At 43.2% G+C, this 27,985-nt stretch overlaps 1 protein-coding gene across 1 annotated transcript in view; it reads left to right on the top strand.

Moving 5' to 3' along the window:
- The window catches only part of LOC129704730 (protein phosphatase 1M-like), a 36,091-nt gene extending 8,108 nt beyond the window's left edge, over positions 1-27,983 (top strand). Inside the window, exons 2-10 of the mRNA XM_055648041.1 lie at positions 10,610-10,730; positions 11,226-11,498; positions 12,708-12,820; positions 14,146-14,230; positions 15,470-15,588; positions 16,210-16,273; positions 17,205-17,312; positions 23,162-23,310; positions 23,938-27,983. Of these exons, the coding sequence (XP_055504016.1) occupies positions 10,610-10,730; positions 11,226-11,498; positions 12,708-12,820; positions 14,146-14,230; positions 15,470-15,588; positions 16,210-16,273; positions 17,205-17,312; positions 23,162-23,310; positions 23,938-24,085 (1,180 nt within the window). The 3' untranslated portion in view covers positions 24,086-27,983. The remainder of the gene's footprint in view (positions 1-10,609; positions 10,731-11,225; positions 11,499-12,707; positions 12,821-14,145; positions 14,231-15,469; positions 15,589-16,209; positions 16,274-17,204; positions 17,313-23,161; positions 23,311-23,937) is intronic.
- Positions 27,984-27,985: the final 2 nt, after the last annotated feature.

Below are 27,985 nucleotides of genomic sequence, written 5' to 3'. Positions count from 1 at the left end.
AGCACACAACAAAAAGCTTTTCACCGTCTCGGTACACGTGGCAATAAATTAAACTAAAGGTGATGTTTTGGCTAGAGACCCTTCATCAGATTAATTGTGAAGTGGGAGGGGGTGGAGAGGGCAGGAAATAGCCTGGCAAATAATTTGTAGATTCAGGTGAGGGGATGTTTGATAGACAGGTGGTTGGCTAAAGACCAACGATGAAAAGACAGAAGGAGTGAGACAAAAGGATTGAAGTGTTGCGAATAGTGAAGCTGGAGGAAGGAATGTAAGTGGAGGGGGAGGGGAAAATAGGTGCTAGCCGGGTGGGACATGGGGGAGGTGGGTAAAAGTTCAAAGTTCATACTGTTAAGTTATAATCTACCCAAGGGGTAACTTACAGATCCCTACAGTGTGCACCTACCCAGTTTGAGCAGTGGACAGTTTACCGGATGATCCAACCCAAATAATGACAGGCCTTAGCAAGGCCTTTCGGCCCATCGGGTCTGTGCCATTAATTACGCTCCCCATTGGGTCTCCTGACTCCCTTGTCCAAGCAGTCCTTTCTCCTTCACATTCTTCTGATCTCAACCAGTCAAGAGTGTTTTATTGCATTGTCCCAAATAGAACAATGAAATTCTCACTTGCAGCAGCACAACAGAATATGTAAACATAGTACACTGTAAACAATATAATAAACAAGAAAAAAAGTTGCGTTCAGTGTGTGTACATACTGTACACATATTACATTGTAAAATATGTTAAATCTAAATAGATTAAGACATTTTTAAGAAGATTCAGGTTAATGTTTGGCGGAAATGTTCTTCATACACTGGTTTAGGTTTATTATAGTCACACGTATCAGGGCACAGTGAAAAGCTTTATTCTGCATGTTATCCCAACAGATCACATATACCTTGCACAGAAACAACCAGTTCAAACTCGAGTACAATAGCTGGAGCAAAGCTGGAGTGCCGAAAATAGTAGCGCACCAGTTCCATAGACCTTTCTATTCCTCTCAATAAAATGATGTTGTTTATGTTGCTTCTTTTCTCTGCTCACCAGGTCGATGTGGAATTTTAAATATTATTATTAATAACCCATTATCTGTTATTTGCACTTTATCAGTTTATTTATTCATGTGTGTATATATTTATATTGTGGTATATGGACACACTTATCTGTTTTCTAGTAAATGCCTACTATGTTCTGTGTGCTGAAGCAAAGCAAGAATGTCATTGCCCTATACAAGGACACATGACAATAAACTCACTTGAACTTGAACTTGAATTAAAACCACTGAGAATCAGTAACAGAGATATTTGATTTAAATGAAAATGAACATAATGCAGGTTAATAGTTAGCCTTCAGGAATGTGTGCTTCATGGGCCATCGAGTCATGAGTGTTTAGTTGTCATTGGACCAGGATTGCCACAATGACTTTGTTCTTTAGCCCCCAATGGACTTGCCAGGCAATGCCCTGGCTGAGGTCATTTGTGGCTGGCCATGATTGGTCCTGGTCTTTTTCACCTCGAGCTCTTCTTTTCCCCCCCCCCCCGCCCCCAAGTGACACAACCTGAAACGTCACCCATCATTTTCCTCCAGAGATGCTACCTAACCCGCTGAGTTACCCCAGCAATACATGTCCATCATTGGTATAAACGAGCATCTGCAGTTCTTATTTCTACAATGATTTTTTTTAAATTTGCGGCAGCTTTACAGGAAAGCAAAATGCAACACTTTAAATAAATATATAATAAACCATAATACAATGAATTAGCATTTAATACCAGGTAACCAAGTCATCAAAGTACAAGCCAAAGTATATAGTGCAGAATTGTTCAAAGTCCGTGGTAGAAACAAGGAACTGCAGATGCTGGTTTACAAAAAAGCACACAAAGTGCTGGAGTAACTCAGCGGGTCATGCAGCATAGAAAAATAGGAAAATAGGGACAGGAGTAGGCCATTCGGCCCTTCGAGCCAGCACCACCATTCAATCTGATCATGGCTGATCATCTAAAATCAGTACCCCTTTCCTGCTCCCCCCCCCCCCCATATTCCTTGATTTCTTTAGCCCTAAGAGCTAAATCTAACTCTCCCTGGAGAACATGGGTAGATGACATTTTGGATCAGGATCCTTCTTCAGACTGATTGTGGTGAGGAGGGGAGAAGAAAGCTGGAAGAGAGGTGGGGGCAGGACAAGGTCTGGCAAGTGATAGGTGGATACAGGTGAGGGCGAGGGAGGGTTGATGGTCAGTAGTCGGACAAAGGTCAATCTGATCATCTTGATCAACCTTTGCCCTGTACTTGCATGCAACAAAATAACTTTTGCTAACCTCGGTACATGCGACATTAATAAATGAAACCAAAAAGACCATTCCAGGAAGCAACAACTCGGGTTTTCGCATAGGCAATGTCAGGAGGACGTTATTGGTTTAGTTATGGTTAGCATCTAGACCCAAACGAGGTATATATTGATGCAAAAATCTACGCACATGTACATCTCATGAATTCCCTGCTGACCTAAGTATTGTTTACACAGGACAGCATTCTATCCAATGGTTTGAAATGGAAACCCCTGCTGTACTCACTCTATACTCATGACTGCATAGCCAGTCATAGTGCGAACTCCATCAGCAAGTTCGTTGACGACAACACTGTTTTGGGGCCTATCACTGATGGGGATGAGTCAGAGTATAGAAGTGAGATCGACCGTTTAACCAAATGGTGCCAGCACAATAACCAGGCCCTCAACACCAGCAAAACGAAGGAACTGATTGTGGACTTTGGAAGGGATAGGATGGGGACCCATAGTCCTGTTTATATCAATGGGTCGATGGTGGAGAGGGTCAAGAGCTTCAAATTCTTGGGCGTGCATATCTCTGAAGATCTCTCCTGGTCCGAGAACACTAATGTAATAATAAAGAAAGCACATCAGCGCCTCTACTTCCTGAGAAGATTACGGAGAGTCGGTATGTCAAGGAGGACTCTCTCAAACTTCTACAGGTGCACAGTAGAGAGCATGCTGACCGGTTGCATCGTGGCTTGGTTCGGCAACTTGAGTGCCCAGGAGCGGAAAAGATTGGAAAAAGTTGTAACCACTGCCCAGTCCATCATTGGCTCTGACCTCCCTACCATCGAGGGGATTTATCGCAGTCGGTGCCTCAAAAAGGCTGCCAGCATCACCAAGGACCCACCCCACACCATCTTGGCCACTCACTCATCTCCCCGCTGCATTCAGGTAGAAGGTACAGGAGCCTGAAATCTGCAACATCCAGGTTCAGGAATAGCTCTTCACCACAGCCATCAGGCTATTAAACTCAACTCAAACAAACCTCTGAACATTAATAGCCCATTGCACTTTATCTGCTTATTTCTGTGTGTAAATATATAGGTACAGAACAAATCAGCAATTGGACCATTATGGGCTCCTTGGCCATCAGTGCCAGCTCTGATCTGTACCTTTCCATACCTCTAAATTCCCTCTCCCCTCACTCTCAGTTTGAAGAAGGAACTTGACCTGAAATGTCACCTATTCCTTTTCATCATGGATGCTGCCTGACCTGCTGACTTGCTCCAGCGTTTTGTGTCTACCGTAGGTCATCTTCCTTGAAGGGCCCTGGTGAACCAGACTGTCTGTAGTTTCAATGTCACCGTAGACATGAAACTGTCTATGGTGCAGCATAATAGCACAAGACGGGTACAGGCTCCTTGGCCCACAATGTCTGTGCAGACCAATCCTTACAATCCATATCCCTCCATTCTCTGCATATCCACAATTCTCTTAAATGCCACTATCATTTCTACGCTAACCACCACCCCCCGCAGCACGTTCTAGGCACTCGCCACCCTCTATGTGTTTAACAAAAAAAACTTGCCCACACATCTCCATTAAACTTTGCCCCTCTCCCCTTAAAGCTATGCCAGCTAGTATTTGATTTTTCCATCATGGGCAAATAGGTTCTGACTGTCTACCTATGCTTCTCATAATATTATACACTTCCAACAGGTCTCCTCTCAACCTCCAGCGTTCTAGAGAAAACATTTAAGACATTTTTTTAATCTAGATTTAAAAAATTTTTTTTTTTTTTTTAAATGTTTCCAGAGCTATGACTCTGGTCCTGCCATGGCCATCTGTAACCACAATGAATTCTGCTTGTGGGACAATAGAAGAGTTTGTTCCAATGATCATAGACCATAAGATGATAAGATATAGAAGCAGAATTGGGCCATTCAACCGATCGAGTCTTCTCCACCGTTCAATCGTGGCTGATCTATTTTTTCCTCTCCACCTATTCTCCTGCCTACTCCCCGTGACTTTTGATGCCCTTACTAATCAAGAACCTATCAAACTCCGCTTTAAAAATACCCATGGTCTCTACTGCCATTTTTTTATGGCAGTGAATTCCACAGATTCTCCACCCTCTGGCTAAAGAAATTCCTCCTCGTCTCCATTTTAAAGGTACGTCCTTTTATTCTGAGGCTGTGCACTCTGTCCTAGACTCTCCCATGACTGGAAACATCCCAGAACTTGTGACCCAGTGTCTGTACTTAGCTTTAAATAGACCACGTAGCATAGGACATTGTGAGGCTGTCTGGTGAAGATGAAAATAAAATAATCAGTATCAGTATCAGTATATCTTTATTATCATTTCCCGAGTACTCACATACCCAGAAACAAAAAAACGTTGCTCAACCAGTGTCCATTCAGTGTGCAGTACAAATGACAATGAGTAATGCCTCATTTGCTTCTTGTAAAGGAACACTTGTACTTTCAGCCGCTTGTGACCAATGACCAGTCCAGAGGAGGGAAAAATATGAAGGTGACTTTGGGTGATATAGTGCAGGAGATGAAAGATTTCTATGGTGTTTGTGGTTAATCAAGATTTATATCCTCCGTGCCACATGGCAATGCACAGCCAATTAACTTTGGCTATTGATTGGGTAACATGGTAACCTGTTTTCCAGTTTAGAGATGCAGTGTGGAAACAATGCCCCTCAGCCCACCGAGTCCATACCGACCATCACACACACACACACAGACACACACACACACACACACAGACACACACACACACACACACACACACACACACACACGCACACACACACACACACACACACAGAGAGACACACACACACACACACAGACACACACACACACACACACAGACACACACACAGACACACACAGACACACACACAGACACACACACACACACACACACACACACACACACACACACACACACACACACACACATACACACACACACCCTCACATACACACACACACACACACACACATACACACACACACACACACACACACACACTCACACAGACACACACACAGAGACACACGCGCACACACACACACACACACACACACACACACACACACACACACACACACACACACACACACACACACACACACACACACACACACACACACACACACACACACACACACACACACACACACACGCACACACACACACACACAACCAGCGTTGTGAACAAGTGGCAATTCCACCAGCTGCGCCACTGTAGTTCTGGGTTAAGCTCTGGGTTACATTATTGAAACAAGGCCCCTCAGCCCACCGAGTCCACGACCACTATCACACTGGTTCTACTTTATCCCACTTTAGTATTTGCTTGCTGCTCACCAGGGGCTATTTACAGAGTCTAATTAACTTACAAACCTGCATGTCTTTGGCTGCACTACTTGGGATGTGGAGCAGCCAGAGAAAACCTACACGGTCACAGAGAGAACCTGCAAACTCCACACAGACAGAACCAGAGTTTAGGATCAAACCAGGTCTCTGGCGCTGTGAGCCAGCAGCTCTACCAGCTGCGCCACTGTGCCTCCTATATCCACCTCCTGTGCTTCACAATGGCATAGAGCTATGATCCTGGCCATTGTGTTTACAGCATTGACAAATGTTGTCAAGCAAGGCTGTTTCACTTCCCTTAAATGTTTTCAATCTATCTCACCATAAAGCTGTAACTTGCCTCCTGCAAACTTCCAGCAGGAGTGGAGTTAACCATTGAACAAATGGAGCCTGTTCACCCCACGATGACCGCTCCAGAACCAAGTTATCCACAAGTACACAAAGTGCTGGAGTATCTCTGGAGAGTATAGAGAGGTGATGTTTTGGGTTGGGACCCTTCTTCAGACTGACTAACCCCCTCCCTTCCTCTTTCTTCACTCCCCCCCCCCCCCCCATTGCTCCCCCCCCCCTCCCCTCCCCCAGGCAGAAGCTCCTCCTCCTCCTGTCTGTCTGGCCAGTCTTTAAGTCACCTGACCTCCTAGCTTCCTTGACTGTCTCTTTCATTCTGATTACGCTGCAATGAAGTGCCTTGTGATATTAACAGACCGATGCCAAAGTAAATAATGTAGTGTAGGAAGGAACTGCAGATGCTGGTTTACACCGAAGATAGACAAAAAATCCTGGAGTAACTCAGCGGGTCAGGCAGCATCTCTGGAGAAAAGGAATAGGTGACGTTCTTTTGAAGAAAATTGTAATTTGCAAAAGACTCCGGAGATGCTGACTGGCCACTGAGTAATTCCAGCATTTTGTGTTACCCAAAAGTAAATAATTGAAGTGTAGAGTTAGTCCTGGTGAGAAAGGCCTTTACAATTGCCTCTGGGAAGAAACTACTGTCTCCGTTCTCACTGCATGGAGCGGCTGAATTGTCTCCTTGCTCTGATTGCACCTCCAATGGGATGAGGTGAGTGAAGTTCACCTACTCTCTGCATGGCCTTCTTGTCCTTGGCAGAGCAATTCCCGAACCAGATGGTAATGTTCCCGGACAAGATGCTTTCCACCGCCGCTGCGTAGAAGCACTGTAGGATCCTCGGAGACACTCTGACACCTTCAATACTGTTGGAGTGAATTGTCTCCTTGATTTCCAATGGCACCTTGTTCTACCATTAAACAATATTGCGTTTACGCAGTGTGTTGTGTTTCGTTGTGAGTCGAGGAAATATTTTTGTTCCGCATTTTCCTTTAGCAGTTCTGGGTTGCCAATGTTTTTAACCTTTTTTTGTTCTGCTGACTAATAAAATTAATAACAACGCTTCCCCTTAGTTGCAAAGCTTGTTGAGAATGTAAACTAAACTTGAGGGAGGAAATTTCAGAGGGGATTCCGTGACATTTGAAGGTAAAAAGAGTGGGACTTGTCAAAGAGGCATCAAGGAACTTGGGTGGAGGTTTTTTGTTTAACCAACTGTAAATAGAGGCACCAGAGACTGCAGATGCAAGAATCTGTAGCTTGTAAAGCAGCACTGCTGGAGGTACTCTGGGTCAGGCTGCATCTGCAGAGGGAAATAGAAATGTCGGCGTTTGGTTTGGGTCCCTTTACCTAGATTGAGATGAAGGTCTCAACCTGAAACGCCAATTGACCATTTTTTTTCCGCAATGCAGCCTGACCTGCCAAGATTTGTCCAGCGGTTATCTAGTTTTGTTCTGCTGCTTATATAAACTGGTGGGAGGCCATGACCGGGTCTAAATTTGAAGGAAGAATCTTAAATCAGGCATCGGACTTGGGAGTCAGCTTAAATATGTTTGCAGAGTCTTCGAAACGGGATAGTTAGTCAGAGTCGTACACTATGGACAGTCCCATTGACCCACACCGATTATCAAGCACCGATGTACATTGATTAATTGAAAGATATAGCATGGAAACAGGCCCTTCAGCGTGCTGAGTCCGCGCTGACCCTTGATCATCTGTTCACACTAGTTCTGTTACCTTACTTTCTCAGCCTCTCCCTACACATCCGTTTGAAGGGAACTGCTGTTGTCATGGGACATTTAATATTGACCGGTGAACCAAACTGGCAAACAATTCGTAGAAAATAAACTTATCGGGTGCGTCATGGATTGCCTCTTGGAACATTATGATGCAGAACCTACTCGGGAACAAGCTATTTTAGACTTAGTCGTGACTAATGAGGAAGGAGTAATAAGCAAATTTGTAGTTAAAGATTTCCTAATACATAATGACCAGGATATGTACAAATTCTAAATGCAATTTCAGGATGAACACAACAGGACTTAATCCATTATCTTTACTTTAGACTTTAGAGATACAGTGTGGAAACAGGTGCTTCAGCCCACCGGGTCCCTGCTGACCTGCGATCACCCCGTACTAGCACTATCCTACAAACTAGGAACAATTTACAGAAGTCAATGAATCTATACCTTGTGGTTAGGAGGGAGAAATATATCAGCCATGATTGAATGGCAGAGTAGACTTGATGGGCCAAATGACCTAATGACTGATCAGTCAGTCAGTGCATGAGTGAGCCAAGGCAAAATGTTACCTATCTATTTTCTACAGGGATGCTACCTGAGCCACTGAGTTGCTCTGGCATTTTGGGTCTAAAATATAGAGACATGTTTGAAGGGAACTGCAGTAGAGTTTTGGTTTTGATTTTGATTTTGATTTTGGTCTTGGTTTAGTTTTAGTTGAACTCTGTATGGAGTTTGCAACTTCTCCCTGTGATCGTGGTTTTCCTCCGGCTGCTCCGGTTTCTTCCCACATCCCAAAGACCTGCAGGCTGGTCGGTTAATTGGTCACCAAACTGCCCCTGGGGTGCGGAGAGTGGGTTTGAAAATGGGATAACATAGAACTAATGTGATGACCGGCATGGACTCGTTGGGCCGAAGGGCCTGTTTCCATGCTGTATCTTTCAATCGATCAATTCGAAAAGCCATTGATAAGGTGCCACAAAGTAGGTTTGTCATGAAGTCAAACCCCACGGAACGCAAGGGGTTGCAGCACATGGATAGAGAGTTGGGTAATGGTGTCGATTCCTTGGGATTCTTCATATGAGAGGATGGGGGGGGGGGGGGGGGGGGGGGGGGGGGGGGGGTTGGGGTGGGTGCGATCATTGAATTCATTCAAATGGATCAATAGAGTTCTGGTCATTTGGGGAATAGGGGAACATGGGATAGTATGGAAGATCAACCATAACCTTGATGAAAGGTAGAGCAGGCTCAAGTGGTTTACTCTGTTACACCTTGGCTTGTAATGGCCATTGAGGAAGTGACGGAATCGAGCCACATCTTTATAGGATTTAGGTTCGGCTGCATTTGAGTATTCTGTGCCAGTCTGGTCACCCCATTACAGGAAGGGTGTGGAGGCTTAGGAACGGGTGCAGAGGTCGTCTGGATTTGAGGGAGAGTCTGCAAGGAGAGTTTGGGCAGATTTGTTTTGTCTCTGGAATGCCAGAGGTTGAGACGAGACTTGAAGGAAGTATGTAACATTATGAGAGACATTGATGGGGTAGACAGTCAGAACCTTTGTTCAGGGTTGAAAGATAAAATGCTAGACGGCATTGCTATAACATGAGAGGGGCAAAGATCAAAGATTGCCCTGTAAACAAAAACATCATTAAATAAATCTAGACAAAAAAAATGATCTCAAATATTTTCACTAGAATGCTGGATGTTGGGAAACCCAAGAAGTATATTTTTAAAAAAACGATGAGAGGCATAGATAGAGTAGACAGTCCGAACCTATTTCCCCAGGGTGGAAAAACCCAATACCAGAGGGCTTACCTTTAAGGTGAGAGAGGCAAAGTTTAAAGCAGATGTGCAGAGCAAGTTGTAAAAACCCCACAGATTGGTAGGTACCTGGAACGTGCTGCTGCCAGGGTGGTGATGGAGGCAGATACGGTCGTGGCATTTAAAAACACTTTTGGATAGGCCTATGGAAACGCAAAGGTACACAAAAAAGCTGGAGAAACTCAGCGGGTGCAGCAGCACCTATGGAGCGAAGGAAATAGGCAACGTTTCGGGCCAAAACCCTTCTTCAGACTGATCGGGGGTGGGGGGGGGCGGGGACAAGAAAGGAAAAAGGAGGAGGAGCCCGAAGGCTGGGGTGTGGGAGGAGACAGCAGAGGGACTGAGGAAGGGGAGGAGATAGCAAGGACTAACAAAATTGGGAGAATTCGATGTTCATGCCCCCAGGATGCAGACTCCCCATATCCTTCTTAAACACATATGGAAATGCAACGTTGGGGAGCAATTGTGGATGGGCATGGGTTGCATGTCTTGCTGACGGTGCCCACTTGCTAGTCAGGAATCAAGAGGGGAGGGAGGAAGCCTTACATGACTCGCTCATGTCTGAAATGCTGCAGGTGGGAAGAAGATGATCAGACAGCGATGCTTCATGATGCAAACTGTGCCAAGTATGTAGAAAGAATGGTGAGGGTGCCTTTGGAAATGTGCCCCTACTGCCCACCAAAGGAACAGAGAGCGGAGTTGGAGCTGATACACGGTGGCGCAGCGGCAGAGTTGCTGCCCTACAGCGTCGGAGACCCAGGTTTGATCCTGACGACGGGTGCTATCTGTACAGAGCTTGTACTTTCTTCCTGTGACGGCAAAGGTTTTCTCTGGGTGCTCCGGTTTCCTCCCACACTCCAAAGACGTGCAGGTTTGTGGGTTAATTGGCTTGGGTAAATTGGCCCTAGTGTGTAGGGTAGAACTAGTCCATGGATGATTGTGGGCTTGGTGGGCTGAAGATGCTATTTCCACACTGGGTATCCCTGACCCAAACAAACCACACAAACTGGAAGGAACTATTTTTGTCGCTAACATTGTGGTTCTCCTCCCAGGGTGATAAACGCTGGCAAAAGTCTATCCAATGAGGATCAAGCGACCTGTAGACCTGTCATCCTTAAAAAAAGAACCAGCATTGATGAAGACTGGGTATTTCTGTGCCAGAATGAAGACAAGGTATGTATCACGTGGTTTGTTGTCTTAGATACACTAAAAAAAAGAATCAATTTGTTAGTTTAAAAGTCCTGCTAACGTCAAGCATGGGATATATGGAACCTAAGTGGGATATAAGGAACCAACTAGCCATGATAAATAAGGTACCAAAGCAAGGCGACTGTTTGTGTGCTGGTCCCAGACATGGAGCTGATATTATTCATTACAAACTCTCCACTTGTTTCTGTACATTATTGTAATTATGAAAAGTCGTTTTGCTGACAAAAAGAAGCTTTTTATTCTACCTCGGTACATGTGGCAACAATAAACTAAAGTGAAGTAACTCAAGCCCATAAAGCTTGTGGGGGGAGGCTATCACTGTACATGTGACAATGATGTCCCATAGTGTGGACACAGTGGGCTCAGTGGCCGTCTGCGCTGTACTCCCGTGACCCTTGGTGTGAGCACAAGCATTTACTGGAGAGTAAAATGTTTATGGATGTTTCATTTACCGTCTAGCAAACACAAGAGATCATGGCCACCTACTGGGGATTGTTTGATGGCCACGGTGGACCCACAGCTGCAATCCAGGCATCGAAACACTTGCACCACTGCATCAAAGATCAGCTGGAGGACATCTTTGACATCATCGGCAACCCTACCGCCGCCTCGCCCCCGATGCGTCTGGGAGAACAGAATGGCAACGGGAGTCAGACCAGTTATTCAAAGGAGAAAAAGATCTGCGTGGAGAGCGTGGTGAAAGGAGCTTTGGAAATTGCCTTCAAAAAATGCGTAGGTTTAGGATCGGCCATTCCATAGAATCATACAGCGCGGAAACAGGCCCTTCGGCCCAACTTGCCCATGCCGACCAATGTGCAGCATCTAGACAAGTCCCACCTGCCTGTGTTTGGCCAATATCCTTCTAAACCTATCCAAGGCATGTACTGGCCCAAGTGTTTTATAAATTTGTGATAATACCTGCAAGTAGTCCCTCTCCAGTGCTAATGGCAATTTATCAATATTTTAAAGAAATGTTAATCAAATTTGTGTGGTTCTTGTACGTGCAACAATCTGAGAATATTGATATTGGAGAGACAAGGAACTGCAGATGCAGATTTACAACAAAAAAAAAAGGACACCAAGTGTTGGAGTAACTAAGCTGGTCAGGCAGAATCTACATGTCCTCCAGAGATGCTGCCTGACCAGCTCACCTACTCCAGCACTTTTTATTTGGAGAATATTGATTGATTGGAAGATGCAGCATGAAAACAGGCCCTTCGGCCCACTGTCTATGATGACTGTCGTTCACATGCGTTCTATGCTATCCCACTTTCGCATCCACTTCCTACACACGCGCGGCAATTTAACAGAGGCTGCTAACAGATAATCTCTCAGGATCTTAGGCACATGCAAACTTCTCCACCACAACAAGATACCTATCAAAAAGGTGGGTCCAAGTCTCTCAAACAACCACATGGCTCATTGATTGAGTCGTCAACCAGTAAAGTGGACAAATAGTTTGAATAATGTCACAGAATCTGATGCAATCTTCAATTTAGTTTAGTTTAGAGATACAGAGTGGAAACAGGCCCTTCAGCCCACCAAGTCTGTGCCGACCAGCAATCATCCCATACACTAAGGCTATTCAGATTCAGATTCAGATTCAATTTTAATTGTCATTGTCAGTGTACAGTACAGAGACAACGAAATGCATTTAGCATCTCCCTTGAAGAGCGACATAGCAAACGACACACCCTATTGCACACACACTAGGGGAAATCTGCAATCGTTACTGAAGCCAATTAACCTACAAACCTGAGCGTCTTTGAGTGTGGGAGGAAACCGGAGCAGCCGGAGAAAACCCACGCGGTCACGGGGAGAACGTACAAACTCCGTACAGACAGCACCCGTAGTCAGGATCAACAGCATAAAATCTCTTGGGGAAACGTGTAGCTCGGAGAGAGACTAGGTATTTAATCTTTGTGTCCGTTTCCTCCACAGGACGAGCAGATCGGAGTCTACCTGGCATCACATAACCAAACCGGAGGGTGCACGGCCCTCGTTGTTCTTCACTTTCAGGGAAAGTTCTTTGTGGCCAGCGCTGGAGACAGTAGGTGAGTGTGTGAAATGGACACGTCCTCACCATGCTATCATCTCCATTACCAAGTATATTCCACTTGGAACTAGAGGCAAGTAGGGCAACAGTAGAGCTGCTGCCTCACGGCGCCAAAGACCCGGGCTCGATCCCGACTGATGGATCTCAATAAAATGCAAGTTATTTTTATTTCTAAAACTCCAATACCGATACTATAACAAACACACCAAAAGTTCTCCACATTGGCATCAATTTCAGCCGGGGTGTCAGCTAAGGTAAACCTTCAATATTGACTTTGTTTTGGCTACAGCAAATCAAAGTTATCTTCTCAAGATAACACGTTTATTCACAAAGCCACCCTCAGAGTCCACAATATCATTTGGCTGCCAGTCAGCAAATCAGTGCATAGAAACTGGTAGAGTTGCTGCCTTGCAGCGCCAGAGACCCGGGTCAGTCAAATCAGTGCATAGAAATACGGGTGATCACAGACTTGGTGGGCTGCAGGGCTTGTTTCCACGCTGTATCTCTAAATTAAACTAAAGTGTTTCATTACAATATTTTGCACACCCTTCCACAGTCAAAAAGAAAACCAGGCGTCCTTTTACCCAAGTTAGTTTCCAATTGCTCTCTGGTGCACAGATGTACCGTGAGCGGTCTCAGGCAACACTGTCCAGGATAGGCTTGGTTCAAATATGTGAGGTGTTTTTTCTGGCCAGTTCCCCCTCTTCCCAGCAGCCAACACTGGGATTCAACAGGGGCTAGAATCCAGTTTCTCTCCTGCATAACCAGGATACCATATATTGAGTAGGAAAGAACTGCAGATGCTGGTTTAAATCGAAGATAGACACAAAATGCTGGAGTAACTCAGTATTCAGTATTTAATTTAATGTCATTTTAACTGACATTAACTTACATACACAGAAGAAACAAAAAATTGTTTTTCAATCAGTTCCCATCAGTGCAGTTAATAAAAACAGAATAATACATATAGCTTTAAAAGTAAAATTACCATATCTAAAATAGGCCTAAAAATTGAAATAAAAATAGACATTCAGGCCGAACAGTGGGATTTGCTGACAGGTGCCGAGCTGTCAAAGTATGGGCGAGGTTAGATGTGTTGGTGTATGATGTATGGGGAGGGGACACAGTCCGTTAACCAGTCTTATTGCCTGTGGAAATAAGCTTTGTAGCATCCTGCTGGTTTTGCAGTTGATGCTCCTGAAGCATCTGGTGCAGATCAAACCTGGGTTTCTGGTGCAGTAAGGCAGCAACACACTGTGATGCCCCTGTATAGGACATTGCCAACTCAATGCTAATGACTTTTTTTTAATTTTATTTTTTAAGAGCAATTGTGGTGCAGAAGAATGATGTTCTACCTCTTTCCAACGAGTTCACGGCTATCACCGAGAGACAAAGGATTCAACATCTGGTAAATGCAACATTTACATTTAAATCCTGCTGATCCTTTAAAGATTTGATTGAAAGACTTAATTGAAATCTGTACATTTTCAAAGCAAAGAAATTAAAAACATAAGATTGGAAGGAACTGCAGATGCTGGTTTATACCAAAGATAGACACAAAGTCATAATAGCGTTAATACAGGCCCTTTGGCCTAACATGTCCCTTCTACACTAGTTCCCACACCTGTGTTTGGCCCATGGCCCTCTAAACCTGTCTTATCCATGTAGCTGTCTGTTTCTTAAATGTTGTGATAGTCCCTGCCGCAACTACCTACTCTGGCAGCTTATTTCATATACCTATCACCCTTTGTATGAAAAAGTTACCCCTCTGAGTCCTATTAAATCTTTCCTCCTTCATCCTAAACCTATGTCATCTGGTTCTCAATTACCCACTCTGGGCAAGTGAATATGAATCTACCTGATCTATTCCTCTCATGCAAAGTGCTGGAATAATTCAGCGTGTCAGGCAACATCTCCGGAGAGAAAGGATAGTTGACGTTTTGGATAGGGACCTTTCTTCAGTCTGAGACAGGGGAGAGGGAAACTAGAGGTATAACCAGGCTCAGAACAAATGAGAGCTGGCACTGATGACCAAGGAAAGGTGGAGCCCACGAAGGTTCATTGTTGGCTGTGATAGAGATGATAGCAAAGGGATATGTGGATGCAAACAGTGGAACTAGCAGGATGACGTTGTCAAAGGATTCAGGGCCTGTCCCACCAGCATGCGACTCCACGCGGCAAGCGCGACCTAACGTGGTCGCTTGAGCTGTACAGCCTCGCGAGGTCGGTCCCACTTCGATCACCGGAGCCGTATGGAATTGTGGTCCCGACATCGCGTGGGGCTCCGAAAAACTGACTGTGTTCAAAGATTCCGCGCGGCAGCGGCCTGCCGGCCCGCAGCCACATCGACGGCACACTCACCACCTCGACGGGCGTGCGCAGTATCTCAACGCCGTACGCAACGTCTTAACGGCGTACGTCACGCGCGAACTTCCCGTCACTCATTCGACCTCCGCACGGCCCCCGCTTCCGGTTTGGTCCGGCCCTTTAGGTTTTAAGGATTGTCGTAGGTGGTGGGGTGTTTGGATTTGAAGGTTGGTGGGGGATCCGGAGAGTCCTTGGAATTTGGAGCAATCAAGCTGTGGTTCCAGGTGTTACGGAAAGTCAAATCATAAGCATTTCATTAATAAGTTAACTTGCTTTGTAGGCATTCCTGAAGCCCGAATTACTTGGTGAAGAGTTTTCAAGATACGAGTTTCCTCGCAGAGTGAAAAGAAATGACGTTGGAAAGAAGATCCTGTACAGGGATTACTTCATGTCTGGCTGGTGAGTGCACAACACACCAATTATCTAGAAAGAAGGTGCTGCAAATAATAAAACTTGGATTAGATTAGTGTAAGTGGCTGATTGACGGTCAACTGTTCCGTCTGAAGAAGGGTTATCGGCCCGAAACGTTGCCTATTTCCTTCCCTCCATAGATGCTGCTGCACCCGCTGAGTTTCTCCAGCTTTTTTGTGTACCTTCGATTTTCCAGCATCTGCAGTTCCTTCTTAAACACCTGGCAATTTACTTTTCACTTAACTTCTCACTGACTACAATGTTTGCAAATCACTGATTCTTCACAGCAAGCAAGCGCAATTTGGATTTTTTGGGGGGCCTATGGAGAATAAGGGGAAATGAGCTGCCCCTGTGCAGTTGGGGGCTATGGGTGAGTGCTGAAATAATATTGCATTGGGGGAACGGGTGAGTGGTGGGATATTGCGTTGGGGGACCAGACCACCCGTGGGGGCTATTGACAGGACAAACTCCACTTGGTGTAGTTTGATAATAAATATTATTAATATTGAATCATTTTGCAGTGTTTGAAATTTCAATGCAAACAACCTCTCCATGTGAACCCCCTTGTCTTGAGATTATAATACTCAGACCTTGTTCCATCTTTTCCAGGGGGTATAAAACTGCAGAGGAAGATGATCTCAAATATCCTGTTGTGCATGGAGATGGTAGACAGGTACGACTCTGAAAAGTCATTGTAAAGATTGTTATTGAGAGTGTAATGTCGCTGAGGGACGGTTTCGGTATCTCGATTTCTCTGGTGACATGCAGCAGGCCCCACTGTACATTTACTGTGTGTTGCCTATCAGCATTTACTGTGTGTTCCCATCAGTCTTACCTCCCCCTAAAGGACACAGAATGCTGGAGTAACTCAGCGGGTCAGGCAGCATCTCAGGAGAACATGGAAAGGTAACATTTTGGGCCCCGACCCAAAATGAGAATGTTCCCGGGACTCAAGGGCCTGAGCTATAGGGAGAGGTTGGACAGGCCAGGAGCACAGGAGGCTGAGGGGTGATCTTATGGAGGTGTATAGAAATCCTGAGGGTTTATCAGATGCTACCTGAATACTGAGTATTTTTAACACTTCCTTTATATTCAGTTTCCGACGTCAGTAGTTTTGTATTCTTCATTATATAGTTATCAGAGTAGCTGCTTATGGCTTTCCTCTTGTGATCAGAAATGTAGAGCTTGTGCAGGTGGATACAGAAATGTATTCTCTTCCCTGCATCCAAGCTGCTGTTCAGGTACATACAGTAGGAATGGATGGGAACTTTAAGTTCTGTGACGCTGCTTAGTAAATTATGATCAATCTTCTCTTATATGTCACATCTTTTGATAACATTTGCCCAACTCTTGTCACAGCCTGTGGTCTGAATGTGCTTCATGCTGTCATCTGCCAACAGTTTACACAGCCAATAGCATTGAAAGTCGTGAAATGGTTTCCATCGGCTTCATATGTCTGCAAGTAACAAATGTCAGATGCACAATGAGTTTGCATCAAGCAGGAGCGAGTCCCAGTCAGCAAGCAGACCTGATGTTCACTAGCACTAGTTATCCACCTAGTTATTCTGCTGGTTTTGTTTCAAAGCTTTTTGTTTCTATTTCAGACTCGAGTGATGGGGACAATCGCCGTCACACGTGGACTAGGAGACCATAAGTTGATGGTTCATGACACTGATCTCTGCATAAAACCATTTTTATCTTGTATTCCTGAGGTAGGTAAAGTATTTTGTCATATCTTTCAATCTGTGCATTGTTTTTGACATTGAATTTGGATGCTTCTTCGCTTGTTGAATCTGTAGAATTAAGAGATACAGCACGGAAACAGGCCCTTCGGCCCACTGAGTCCGTGCCAATTAGCGAGTCCCCCTTGTACACTAGTACTATCCTACACACTAGGAACAATTTACAATTTTTCCAAAGCCAATTAACCTACAAACCTGTACGACCTGTAGTGTGGGAGGAAACCGGAGAAATCCCCTAGCGGTCACGGGGAGAACGTACAAACTCCTTACAGACAGCAGGATTGAATGTGGGTCTTTGGCACTGTACGGCAGCAGTTCTACTGCTGCATCGCCCAATACTTCAATTGTTTTTTGAATTTACAGATCAGAATAGAGGAACAACTCCTCCATCCACAATACCTATGCTGATCATGACGCCAATTTAAACTGCACACCTGTCTGTACGTGGTCCATACCCCTCAGTTTCCCGCATGTTTGCTTCTTTGGAGATGCCTCTTAAATGTTTCTATCATATCCATTTCCACAACTTCCCCTGGCAGTGAGTTCCAAGATGTTCGTCTGACCTGCCTTTCACTCCTTCATTTTTATTTTCCTTTTATCCTCCATTATTTTATTTCCCCGACAATAAATTTCTTGCCATTTCTTGGTCTTTGCAAATCTTTTCCTGTTTTACCTTAGTTGCAACTTTAATTGTTAAACTCACTAATTTTTCTGTCATTATATGACTAATCATTTTCACTTTTTAATTCCATCTCATCTCCCAACTTGATCCTGATGTTACCGTTTCCCTTATTTAGCAATTTTAATCAGTTGCTTTTCCATTAAATTTCTAAAACCTCAACCTGCACTAACTTTTGCCTCTGCCGTACCTTTAAAAAAAAAACCCACGAGATCCTCTATTTCCAACTTGCTTTGCACTCATTTACATTTTCCACTTTCAATCTTGCTGAACATTTACTTTTTGTTCCACATGATGTTCCTTATTTTCTCTGCAATGTACTAGTGTTTCTAACGGGACTAGCACTTCCTGCTACATTTAACTTGATGTAATGCTTGACTCATTCACCAAGACCAGAACATTGCTATTACCATGGTGGGCAAACTGCTTGGACAGTGTCTTTGCAAGACCTTGTCTGTAAATCCCTTTTCTGTAGTTGCTCTTACACACACCACCCATAGACACCCCTGTCATTCTAATCCTAGCAAGTTGTCCTCAAACATAGTGGGGAGGGCATCTATCTTGCAAGTACAGTATCTGGAAAAGTCTCTACATAGTGAAAGAGAATGGATCAGAAGGTCTCCTTCTGTTTTGATGCGGGGTATTGGTAAAGAAAAATGTTCTACGTATATTGAAGGGATGGCAGAGCTCCAAGGCCAGTTGTTGCCATTACAGGGTAATACTCTAATGCTAAGATTGACTGGGTTATTTATTCATCAGATACGTTCAAAGCTATTGTAATGTTTTAGTTTATTGTCACATAGTTGAATGCTTTTGTTGCATGCTATCCCGTCAGCAGAAAGACAATACATTATTCCAATCGATCCATTTAGTGTAAAGATACATCATAAGGGAATAATGTTTAGTGCAAGGTAAAGCCAGCAACGTCCGATTAAGGATAGTCCGAGGGTCATCAAAGAGGTAGATAGTTCATCACTGCTCTCTGGTGTGGTAGGATGATGCAGTTGCCTGATAACAGCTGGAAAGAAACTGACCCTAAATCTGAAGGTGTGCATTTTCACAATTCTATTCCTATTGCCTGATGGGAGGGGGGGGGGGGGGGGGAGGAAGAGGGAATGGCCAGGGTGTGATTATGCTGCTGGCCTTGCCGAGGCAGCATGAAGTATGAATGGTGTCAATAGATGGGAGGTTTGTTTGTGTGATGGTCTGAGCTCCATCCACAATTCTCAGCAATTTCTCGCAGTCTTGGATGGAGCTGTTCCCAAAGCAAGCTATGATGCATCCTGATCAAATATTTTATGGTGCATCTGTAAAAGATGGTGAGAGTTGTAGGAGACATGCTGAACTTAGTAAGCCTATTGACTGAGCACTGGAAGGGGGTAGGATGCTTACTCCAATCAGTCGATGCATTGACAGAAATAGTGACTAAGGGACTTACCGCTACTAGTTCCTGGCTGAGATAGAGAAATGATCCTCTAAGTAGCTAATGCAAAGCCCAAGGTTCCTACAGGCTGCCGTGGTTGCACTTACGCTTTGTTTTGCACTACATTGTTTTTAATTTATTGAACTTTCTGTCTGTTCATCATTATCTATTAAGTGCTACAAGCCTGTTGTACTGCTTCAAGTAAGAATTTAGTTGTTCCATTTCGGTACATATGATAATTACACCCTTGACTCGTATGTTAATTTATTTTCCATTACGTGCTGCTCAAAATTAAACACCAAAAAAACTGATTTTAAACAAATTGGAGAAAATTTAACATTCCACCATCTAATGCAATCAGCTCAAATAGCTGGTGGGGTGGGGAGAAGAAACCTGTGAAAATGCAAAATGCTGTTCCCACTGTAAAATCACTGCAATAGCACATTAATTTTAGCCCCAGCTTTTGTAAAAGGGATTCCAACCCTGCTAAGTTAAATCTTGTTCATCAGAACCCTTGTAACCTGCGACGGCCTTGTCATCTGCTGCACTTTCAATGCCACACAGTGGATTACACGTGCACCTAATATGAATATAACCTGAAAATTTTCAATTTATGTGAAAGTCGTTCCTCAAACATTTGTGTTCTGTTTCTTTCACTTTCTGATGTTGGTTATCTCCCCCTACGCACAGCAAACAATTCTGTCTGCCTGTCCAGAAAGTGGTGCGTAATTTTAGTTTAGTTTAGAGATACAGCGCGGAAACAGGCCCTTCGGGCCCACCCGGGTCTGCGCTAACCAGCGTTCCCTGCACCTTAACCCTATCCTACACCCATTAGGGTCAATTTTTACATTTACTGTGCCAATTAACCTACAAACCTGTGAGTCTTTGGAGTGTGGGAGGAAACCGAAGATCGCGGAGAAAACCCATGCAGATCACGGGGAGAACGTACAAACAGCACCCATAGTCGGGATCGAACCCGGGTCTCTGGCGCTGCGTTTGCTGAAGGCAGCAACTCTACCGTTGCACCACCGTGACCATGAGGATGCTACTAAGTACACAGCAAATGTTCCCTTGGCTTCACAGGGCAGCTTTGTATTTACTATTCTACTATACTGCCCCCCTGTGGAATTCTACTGATAAATCTCTTCCAAGAGCCAAATGGCCCATTTATTTGCAAAACACAAAAATGCTGAAGCAATTGACCAAAAGTGCTTTAAATTTTCAATTAAAAAATCATTTTTTTTTACACTTGCAACACCCATACTATTGTAGATAGGACAATGGATTGGATTCTCATGCCAAACCTACACTTTAAATGGTTATCAAGAGGACATGAGATGTATTAGGTATTTCTGAATTAATAACAGCAAAAACAGTGGGCGAGCTATGGCTTTAATTCTTACGGATCATTGATTATCATCAGGTTGATACATAGACAATAGGTGCAGGACAATGGCTGACCTATTTTACCCTCTCAACCCCATTCTCCTGCCTTCTCCTCGTACTCTATGACGCCCCTGTACTAATCAAGAACCTATTAATCTCCATATTGGCCTTCACAGCCGCCTGTTGCAGTGAATTCCACAGATACCCTCTGGCTAAAGTAAATCTTCTTCATCCCCAATCTAAAGGTACTTCCTTTTATTCTGATGCTGTGCCCCTACTCACCCACTACTTGAAACATCATCACACATCCACTCTATCTCGGCCTTTCCACTCCCCACTTAAAAACATAGAAAATAGGTGCAGGATTAGGCCATTCAATATGATCATGGCTGATTATCTACAATCAGTACCCCATTCTTGCCTTCTCCCCATACCCCTTGATTCCGCTAGCCCTAAGAGCTCTATCTAACTCTCTTTTGAAATGCATCTAGTGAATCAGTCTCCACTGCCTTCTGAGGCAGAGAATTCCACAAATTCACAATCCGTGTAAAATCTTTTTCCTCATTCCCCCAACATCAGGAACATGTTTCCTGCATCAAGAGTGTCCAATCCCTTAATGATTTTATGTTTCTATAAGTTCCCTCTCATCCTTCTAAATTCCAGTAAAAACAAGCCCACTCCCTCCATTCTTTCATGACAGTCCCGCCATCCCGGGAATTAACCTCGTGAACCCACGTTGCACTCCTTCAACAGCAATAATGTCCTTCCTCAAATTAGGAGACCAAAACTGCACACAACACTCAGTTGTGGTCTCACCAGGGTCCTGTGCAATTGCAGAAGGACCTCTTTGCTCCTATACTCAACTCATCTCGTTGAGGGAAAGCAATTTAGTTTCAGAGATACAGCGCGGAAACAGGACCTTCGGCCCACCACGTCCACGCTGACCAGCGATCCCTGCATATCAACACTATCCTATACCCACTAGGGACAATCTTTACATTTACCAAGCCAATTAACCTACAAACCTGTACGGCTTGAGTGTGGGAGGAAACTGAAGATCAGTGGGTCAGGTAGCATCTGTGGTGGGAATGGACAGATGACATTTCAGGTCGGGACCTTTCAGCTCTTCTTCTTTAGTGCCCTGACCCGCAATGTCGCTTATCCATTCTCTTCAAATGGTTGCCTAAGTGTTGAGGTACTTTGTGTTTTGCTCAAGGTTTCAGCATCTGCAGTTTCTCCTGCAATTTTATTTGTCCCCGATTACTGCCAGTTTTGGACCCAAATTGTCAATGCACAACCCATGGGCTTTTACATTTGTATTCAATGTGCCACGTGGAACAGTGAGGTTACAACTTAGCAGTGCCAAACTAGTTAAAGTTGCAGGAGAGGAGATTGTAAGCATATGTAATGGATTTAATTTCCAGTGTGGTCTGTCATTGCTCTACATCTGGAGCTTTATTCAGGAAATTAGTCTTGTGATCCTCAAATCCCAGCTTGATGAGCTAGAAGGCTATGATTGAATTGAATGCAGCAAGCTTGGACAAAAGCAGAGTAATTCTCAGTATTGGGCATGTTGTGCGATAGGCAGCAGATTACAAAACCAACCAATGGCCACAAGCATTTTAATTATCATGCAACAAATACTGCATAATTTATCAAAACATAACATTCGAGCTGGTTGAGAAAAATAATTTTCTGATGAATTTACAATATGTAAACAAAATGTTCTTGGCAGATGGTTATTAAATTCTGGGGTTGGACTTTTTGTTGTATAAAGCAAATCAATTCACTTTATATTTTTCTAATTTACATCAAACACAGTAAAAGCTAGTCATGTGTTCAACCATCTATTGTCCCTTTGGGATCACAATGGCAGAGTTGCTGCCAGGCAATGACGCAATGGTAGAGTTTCTGCATCTTAGTGCCAGAGACCCGGGTTCAATTCTGACTATGGGTGCTGTCTGTACAGTTTGTATGTGCTTTCTTCCGTGTGCTCCGATTTCCTCCCACTCAAGACGAGCAGGTTTGTAGGTTAATTGGTTTCAGTAAAATAAAATTGGCCCTAGTGTTAGGATATGGGTGATCACTGGTTGGCATGGATTTAGTGGGTTGTAGTGCCTGTTTCTGTGCAGTACCTCATCTTTTTTTTTTTTTCCTTATTTGGGGCACTTCACCAGCCAGCTGACAATAATGTTGATTTAAGAATAATAATCCAAACATGAAAAACATCTTAAAGCAGTATGTATGGCTGATATTACAGGATCTGTTACTGCTTAACACTTTATTCAAGAACCATTCATGGCTCATGACATGACATTTTTTTTTAAAAAGGTGACGGTCTTTGATCTAGAACAAGAAGAGTTTGGACTGAACGATGTCCTCATAATGGCTACTGATGGACTATGGGATGTCATGTCTAATAAGGATGTAGCAGATGCCGTAAAGAATTTTTTGGAAGACCAGAAACACGAGGCACGCAGGTAAATGCTCAATTGTGCTTGTGAAGTCAGTTAACTTGAGTAGGAACTGCAGATGTTGGAATTCTGAGCAAAGTACTGGTGGAATTTAGCAGGTCAGGCAGTGTCTGCAGCGGGAATGGACAGATGACATTTTGGGTCAGGACCCTTCTTCAAACAGAAGTAGGGAGGGAGAATGGTGGAAGAGAGGCGAGGGTGGGACAAAATCTGGTAAGCGATAGGTGGATGCAGGCAAGGAGGGAGCGATTGGCAGACGGGGAGAGCAAGTGGCAAAGACTAGAAGTGAAAATAATGTGTGTAATGATTGCATCTTAATCAAGTTTTCAGAGCACAACACAAATTAACTACCCCAATTGCTGTTTGTTAAAAGTTGTATGCAAGATGTTAAGACTTAAACCACTAATTCAATTCTGCCTATTTTGAAGTAGTAGTACAAAATACTATATATTGGCTGTGGTGGAAAGGGAGGTAGAAAATTAGCCAAGAATGTGTTTTTTTACCACAGGTGAAATCTGTTGAGAAATAACTAGTCCAGACATAGTCTAATAATAGATTAAGAATATCAGAATGAATGTTCAAGGGAAAGTAAGCTGGCGAGAGAAAAGAGAACTGATTTTTTTTTCCCCGTAGGTACACAATGCTGGCCCAGTATCTTGTAGTTAAGGCAAGAGGCTTTCCATTTAACAATAACTGGACACTAGAAGATGGCAGCTTTGCCTCATATGATGACATATCAGTATTTGTGATACCACTGCATAACCAAGGAGGCACAGCATAACTTTTGACATGAGAAGATCTACAAGATATTCAACATTGGAAAAAACACTGGAAATCAGCATGAGAAAAACTACCTCCTTGCCCCAGCAAGGCTGCCTAGATTGTGCACTCAATCAGGATTGCACGGTGGCGCAGAGGTAGAGTTGCTGCCTTACAGCGAATGCAGCGTGGAGACCCGGGTTCAACCCCGACTACGGGTGCCGTCTTGTAGTTTGTACATTCTCCCTGTGGCCGCGTGGGTTTTCGCCGTTATCTTCAGTTTGCTCCCACACTCCAAGGACGTACAGGGTTGTTGGTTAATTGGCTTGGCAAATGTAAAAATTGTCCCTAGTGGGTGTAAAATAGTGTTAATATGCAGGGATCGCTGGTCGGCACAGACCCGGTGGGCCAAAGGGCCTGTTCCTGTGCTGTATCTCGAAAACTAAATTGCTTTCCCTCATCAACAATGATTCGTAAGAATTAACGCCATGACTCATCCATTGTTTTTGCTGTCAAAAACAAATGGTGCTGTTACTGTAATGAGTTGAGTCGAAAACATATCAAGATACACCACGTTTATTAAATCTACTTACAGCAAGGATCTGCAGGACATTACATTTCCGAGCAACTACCGGATACTAACTAGCGTAGGCAAGCTCTTGAAAATATAAAGCACATACTGGGCGGAGTCACTACTAACAAGCACTATAATTGGCTAGTATGAAATAGATACATCTCATGAGCTCTTGATAACCATTTTAAGTGTAGGTTTGGCATGAGAATCCAGTCGATTGTCTTCCTAACTACAATATCATGTGCGATGCAAGTATCAAATAAGGGATTTTTTTAAATCAAAAATTCAAATTATCAAATGGCATTATTTTTTAACTAATTGTTAAATCTTGGTATTAAGAGAAAGCAATTTGATAATGTTTTTAGCCATGGTTAGTTTAAGCCCTTGCTGATGTCTGAACAGAGTGAATGTGAGTTTGAATTATGGTAGTCATACCAAGCTTACAATTATTAATTACTGTGCAACAGCAGGTGAATTCCAGATTCACTCTGGAATAGTCAGTATATGCAGGAAGCTGCTTCGAATCTAGATGTAAATACAGTGGAAAGATTTTAATTCATCTACACATCACACCAGCTGAAATTGCTGCCTACATACCAACACCATTTATAACCATAATATACAAGTGTTATGTTTGATCTTTTCCAGAGATGACATGTTGTAATTTATTGTACAATTACATTTTTTTTAATTTTTGAGAGGTGGTAAGAGAGTAATTTGTCTTTAGGATGTTTGTTAAGACTTAAATATTTAACCATCTGTCTGTCTGGTTGTTCTGCATGGTTTTGATGTGAGGTTTTGTCTTGCGCTACACCCAAGAAGCACCTTAAGATGCACTTCTATCATTGGTTTGCAAGGCTGTGCTTTTGGTAGCAGAGCAGCTTATTTTACCAGTAAAAGCCTCTGCTGTAAGACCATGACATATAAGCAGAATTAGGCCATTTGGCCCATTGATTGAAGGGGAGGTGTTTGTGTCCAAATTTAGCTCAATAACAAAGAGTGATTTTCACATCAAATGCAAACAGCCTTCCAGTCGCCAAGTCTGGCAGAACCAAGGTCCTTGGCTTTTCATGGTAGATACTGATTTAATCTTGAGGGGAACAAGGGGACAACTGTGCTGTGGACATTGCAGATTACCAGCACCTGTAGCCTAGACAACTGCATCAAGAGTGATGTCGTCAAGCTGGAAAGTGTGCAGAGATTTGAGGATGTTGCCAGGAGTCGAGGGCCTAAGCTGTAGGGAGAGGCTAGCAGGCTAGGATGTCATTCCTTGGAGTGCAGGAGGATAAGGCATAATCTTATAGGTGTACAAAATCAAGCGAGGAATATATTGAGTAAAAGCAGACATTTTGCCTAGCGTTGGGGAATCTAGGAAGGGTGGTAGGTGTATGGAACGAGCTGCTGGAGTAGGATGGATAGGATAAGTTTAGAGGGAAATGGGCTAAATGTTGGCATGTGGGACTAATGATGGGGCATGTTGGGTCACGTGGAGAGAAACATGACAATTAATCTAGAGAAATCCAATGTATTTAGGAGGTAAAACAAGGCAGTCTTACTCCCTAGCTTCTTCAATATGGCACAACTTCAGCATACTTACCAACTTGTTGCATTAAAACAGTACATACCTTTTGTTGCCGTCTCTTAGAAGCATGGCATAAGTGAAAATTAAGATCACAGATTTAAAAAATATTGATTTCCTTAAAATGAAATTGTGTTACAGTCATGGAAAGATACAGTACTTTAGATTTAGTTCACCAATATTTTACTAATAGATTTCTAAATTCAACATTGATCGATACATTTAACACCACCTACCAAAACCAAGCCAAATCAACATCCTCAGTAGAATTCTACTCGGGGAATGGTATGCATTGTTGAATAAAAAACTTGTAGAAATCCTGTTGCAGAATTAAATATTTGCAACTGCAGTTCCTAAGCAAGTGGAAAGCATACATGTTGCAATTGATTTTAATACCTTATGGTATATAAAGTTTATGCACAGACCTTGGGAGAGAAATTCTCCATGTTTTAAATGTACAACAAACAATTTAATATGTATCTTGATAAATGGATTTAAATGCAAGATGAAAATCTGGACAGATAGCACTCGTACTGATAAACTAAATGTTTGCCAAGTTTAATTTTACCAGTTACAGTGAAACATCTGTCTTCTATACATCAGCAATATACAGCATTATACAGTTGTTTTAATGCAACAGTCCCACACCAAATGAAGACAATTTCAGCATATTCATCAAGTCACAATAGTTGCTCATTAAAACTTCCCTTACTTATTAGCAAAGGCATTTTCCTTTTCTTGAAACTCTTTTAAAGCACATAGTCTTGGGATCGACAGTAGAAAGTGACCCAATTCAGTCAAGAACAATAACTTGGCCAAAACACCAAAGGACGACGTGACTCCTACCATTTCCTTACTGCAACTTGGGAAGACCAGGATCCATGCTGACAATAAATCTATATTCAACAGCACAAGCATTGCGTGCTCATACTCTACAAAACAAATTTCATTTGGAACTAAAATATTAACAGCATGTAGGAAACTAAACTAATATACAAAAGAAACTCCTACATAAGCTATCAAAATGTAAAGATTTGGCTCTTACAAAATGCCCCTTTGAGATTTTGGCACATTAATTTCATTGTATTGTAGTGTATTGGAAGAGCATGCAGAATATAACACGTGTCAAAATCATCATCCTGTGTTTCCAGACAGTACCAGGACCCAAATGAGGCAGTACCTTTGGATATTGAAATTTGCACAGCTCTGATCACTATTATATCAATCAGTGATATGGAAGGGTGTTCTAAAATAATTCCTAATCTATGTAGGGAATTATGTTCAATCAATATGAATAACACCCATTGAAGCCATTTATGATACACCAGGTCAAAAGCAGATGTCGTTTGCAAACTCGAGCAAAGCATTGTATCCTGCCGACGTCTAAATTTGACATATCCCCTCCACCCCGGGATTAGACCAGGAGATATTTTTCCACACATCTTTACATATTCTACTCCTCCCTTGATATTGATATTAACATCAATTACAGCACTACTGATGTATTATTTTTTAGAATATTTGAATAGTGCAAGGAACTGCAGATGCTGGAGCAAAAGGGGCTGTTATCTTCTGGACGACAATACAGTAGTGTTCCCTGACTGGGCAACACTGCGGAATAGATAAAGACATTTTTCTGAAGATATTTTTTGTTTGGGCATGGAGAAAAGAGGAGAGATATGGCGCGGGAGTGCGATACAAGAAATAGCTGTTTAACCATAAGTAGTTATACTTTACATATCACTGAATAAAGATCCAGTTTTCAAATC

This window comes from Leucoraja erinacea, chromosome 16, assembly GCF_028641065.1.
Source record: "Leucoraja erinacea ecotype New England chromosome 16, Leri_hhj_1, whole genome shotgun sequence".
NCBI lineage: Eukaryota > Metazoa > Chordata > Chondrichthyes > Rajiformes > Rajidae > Leucoraja > Leucoraja erinaceus.
This window is presented reverse-complemented; position numbering and strand designations above follow the sequence as displayed.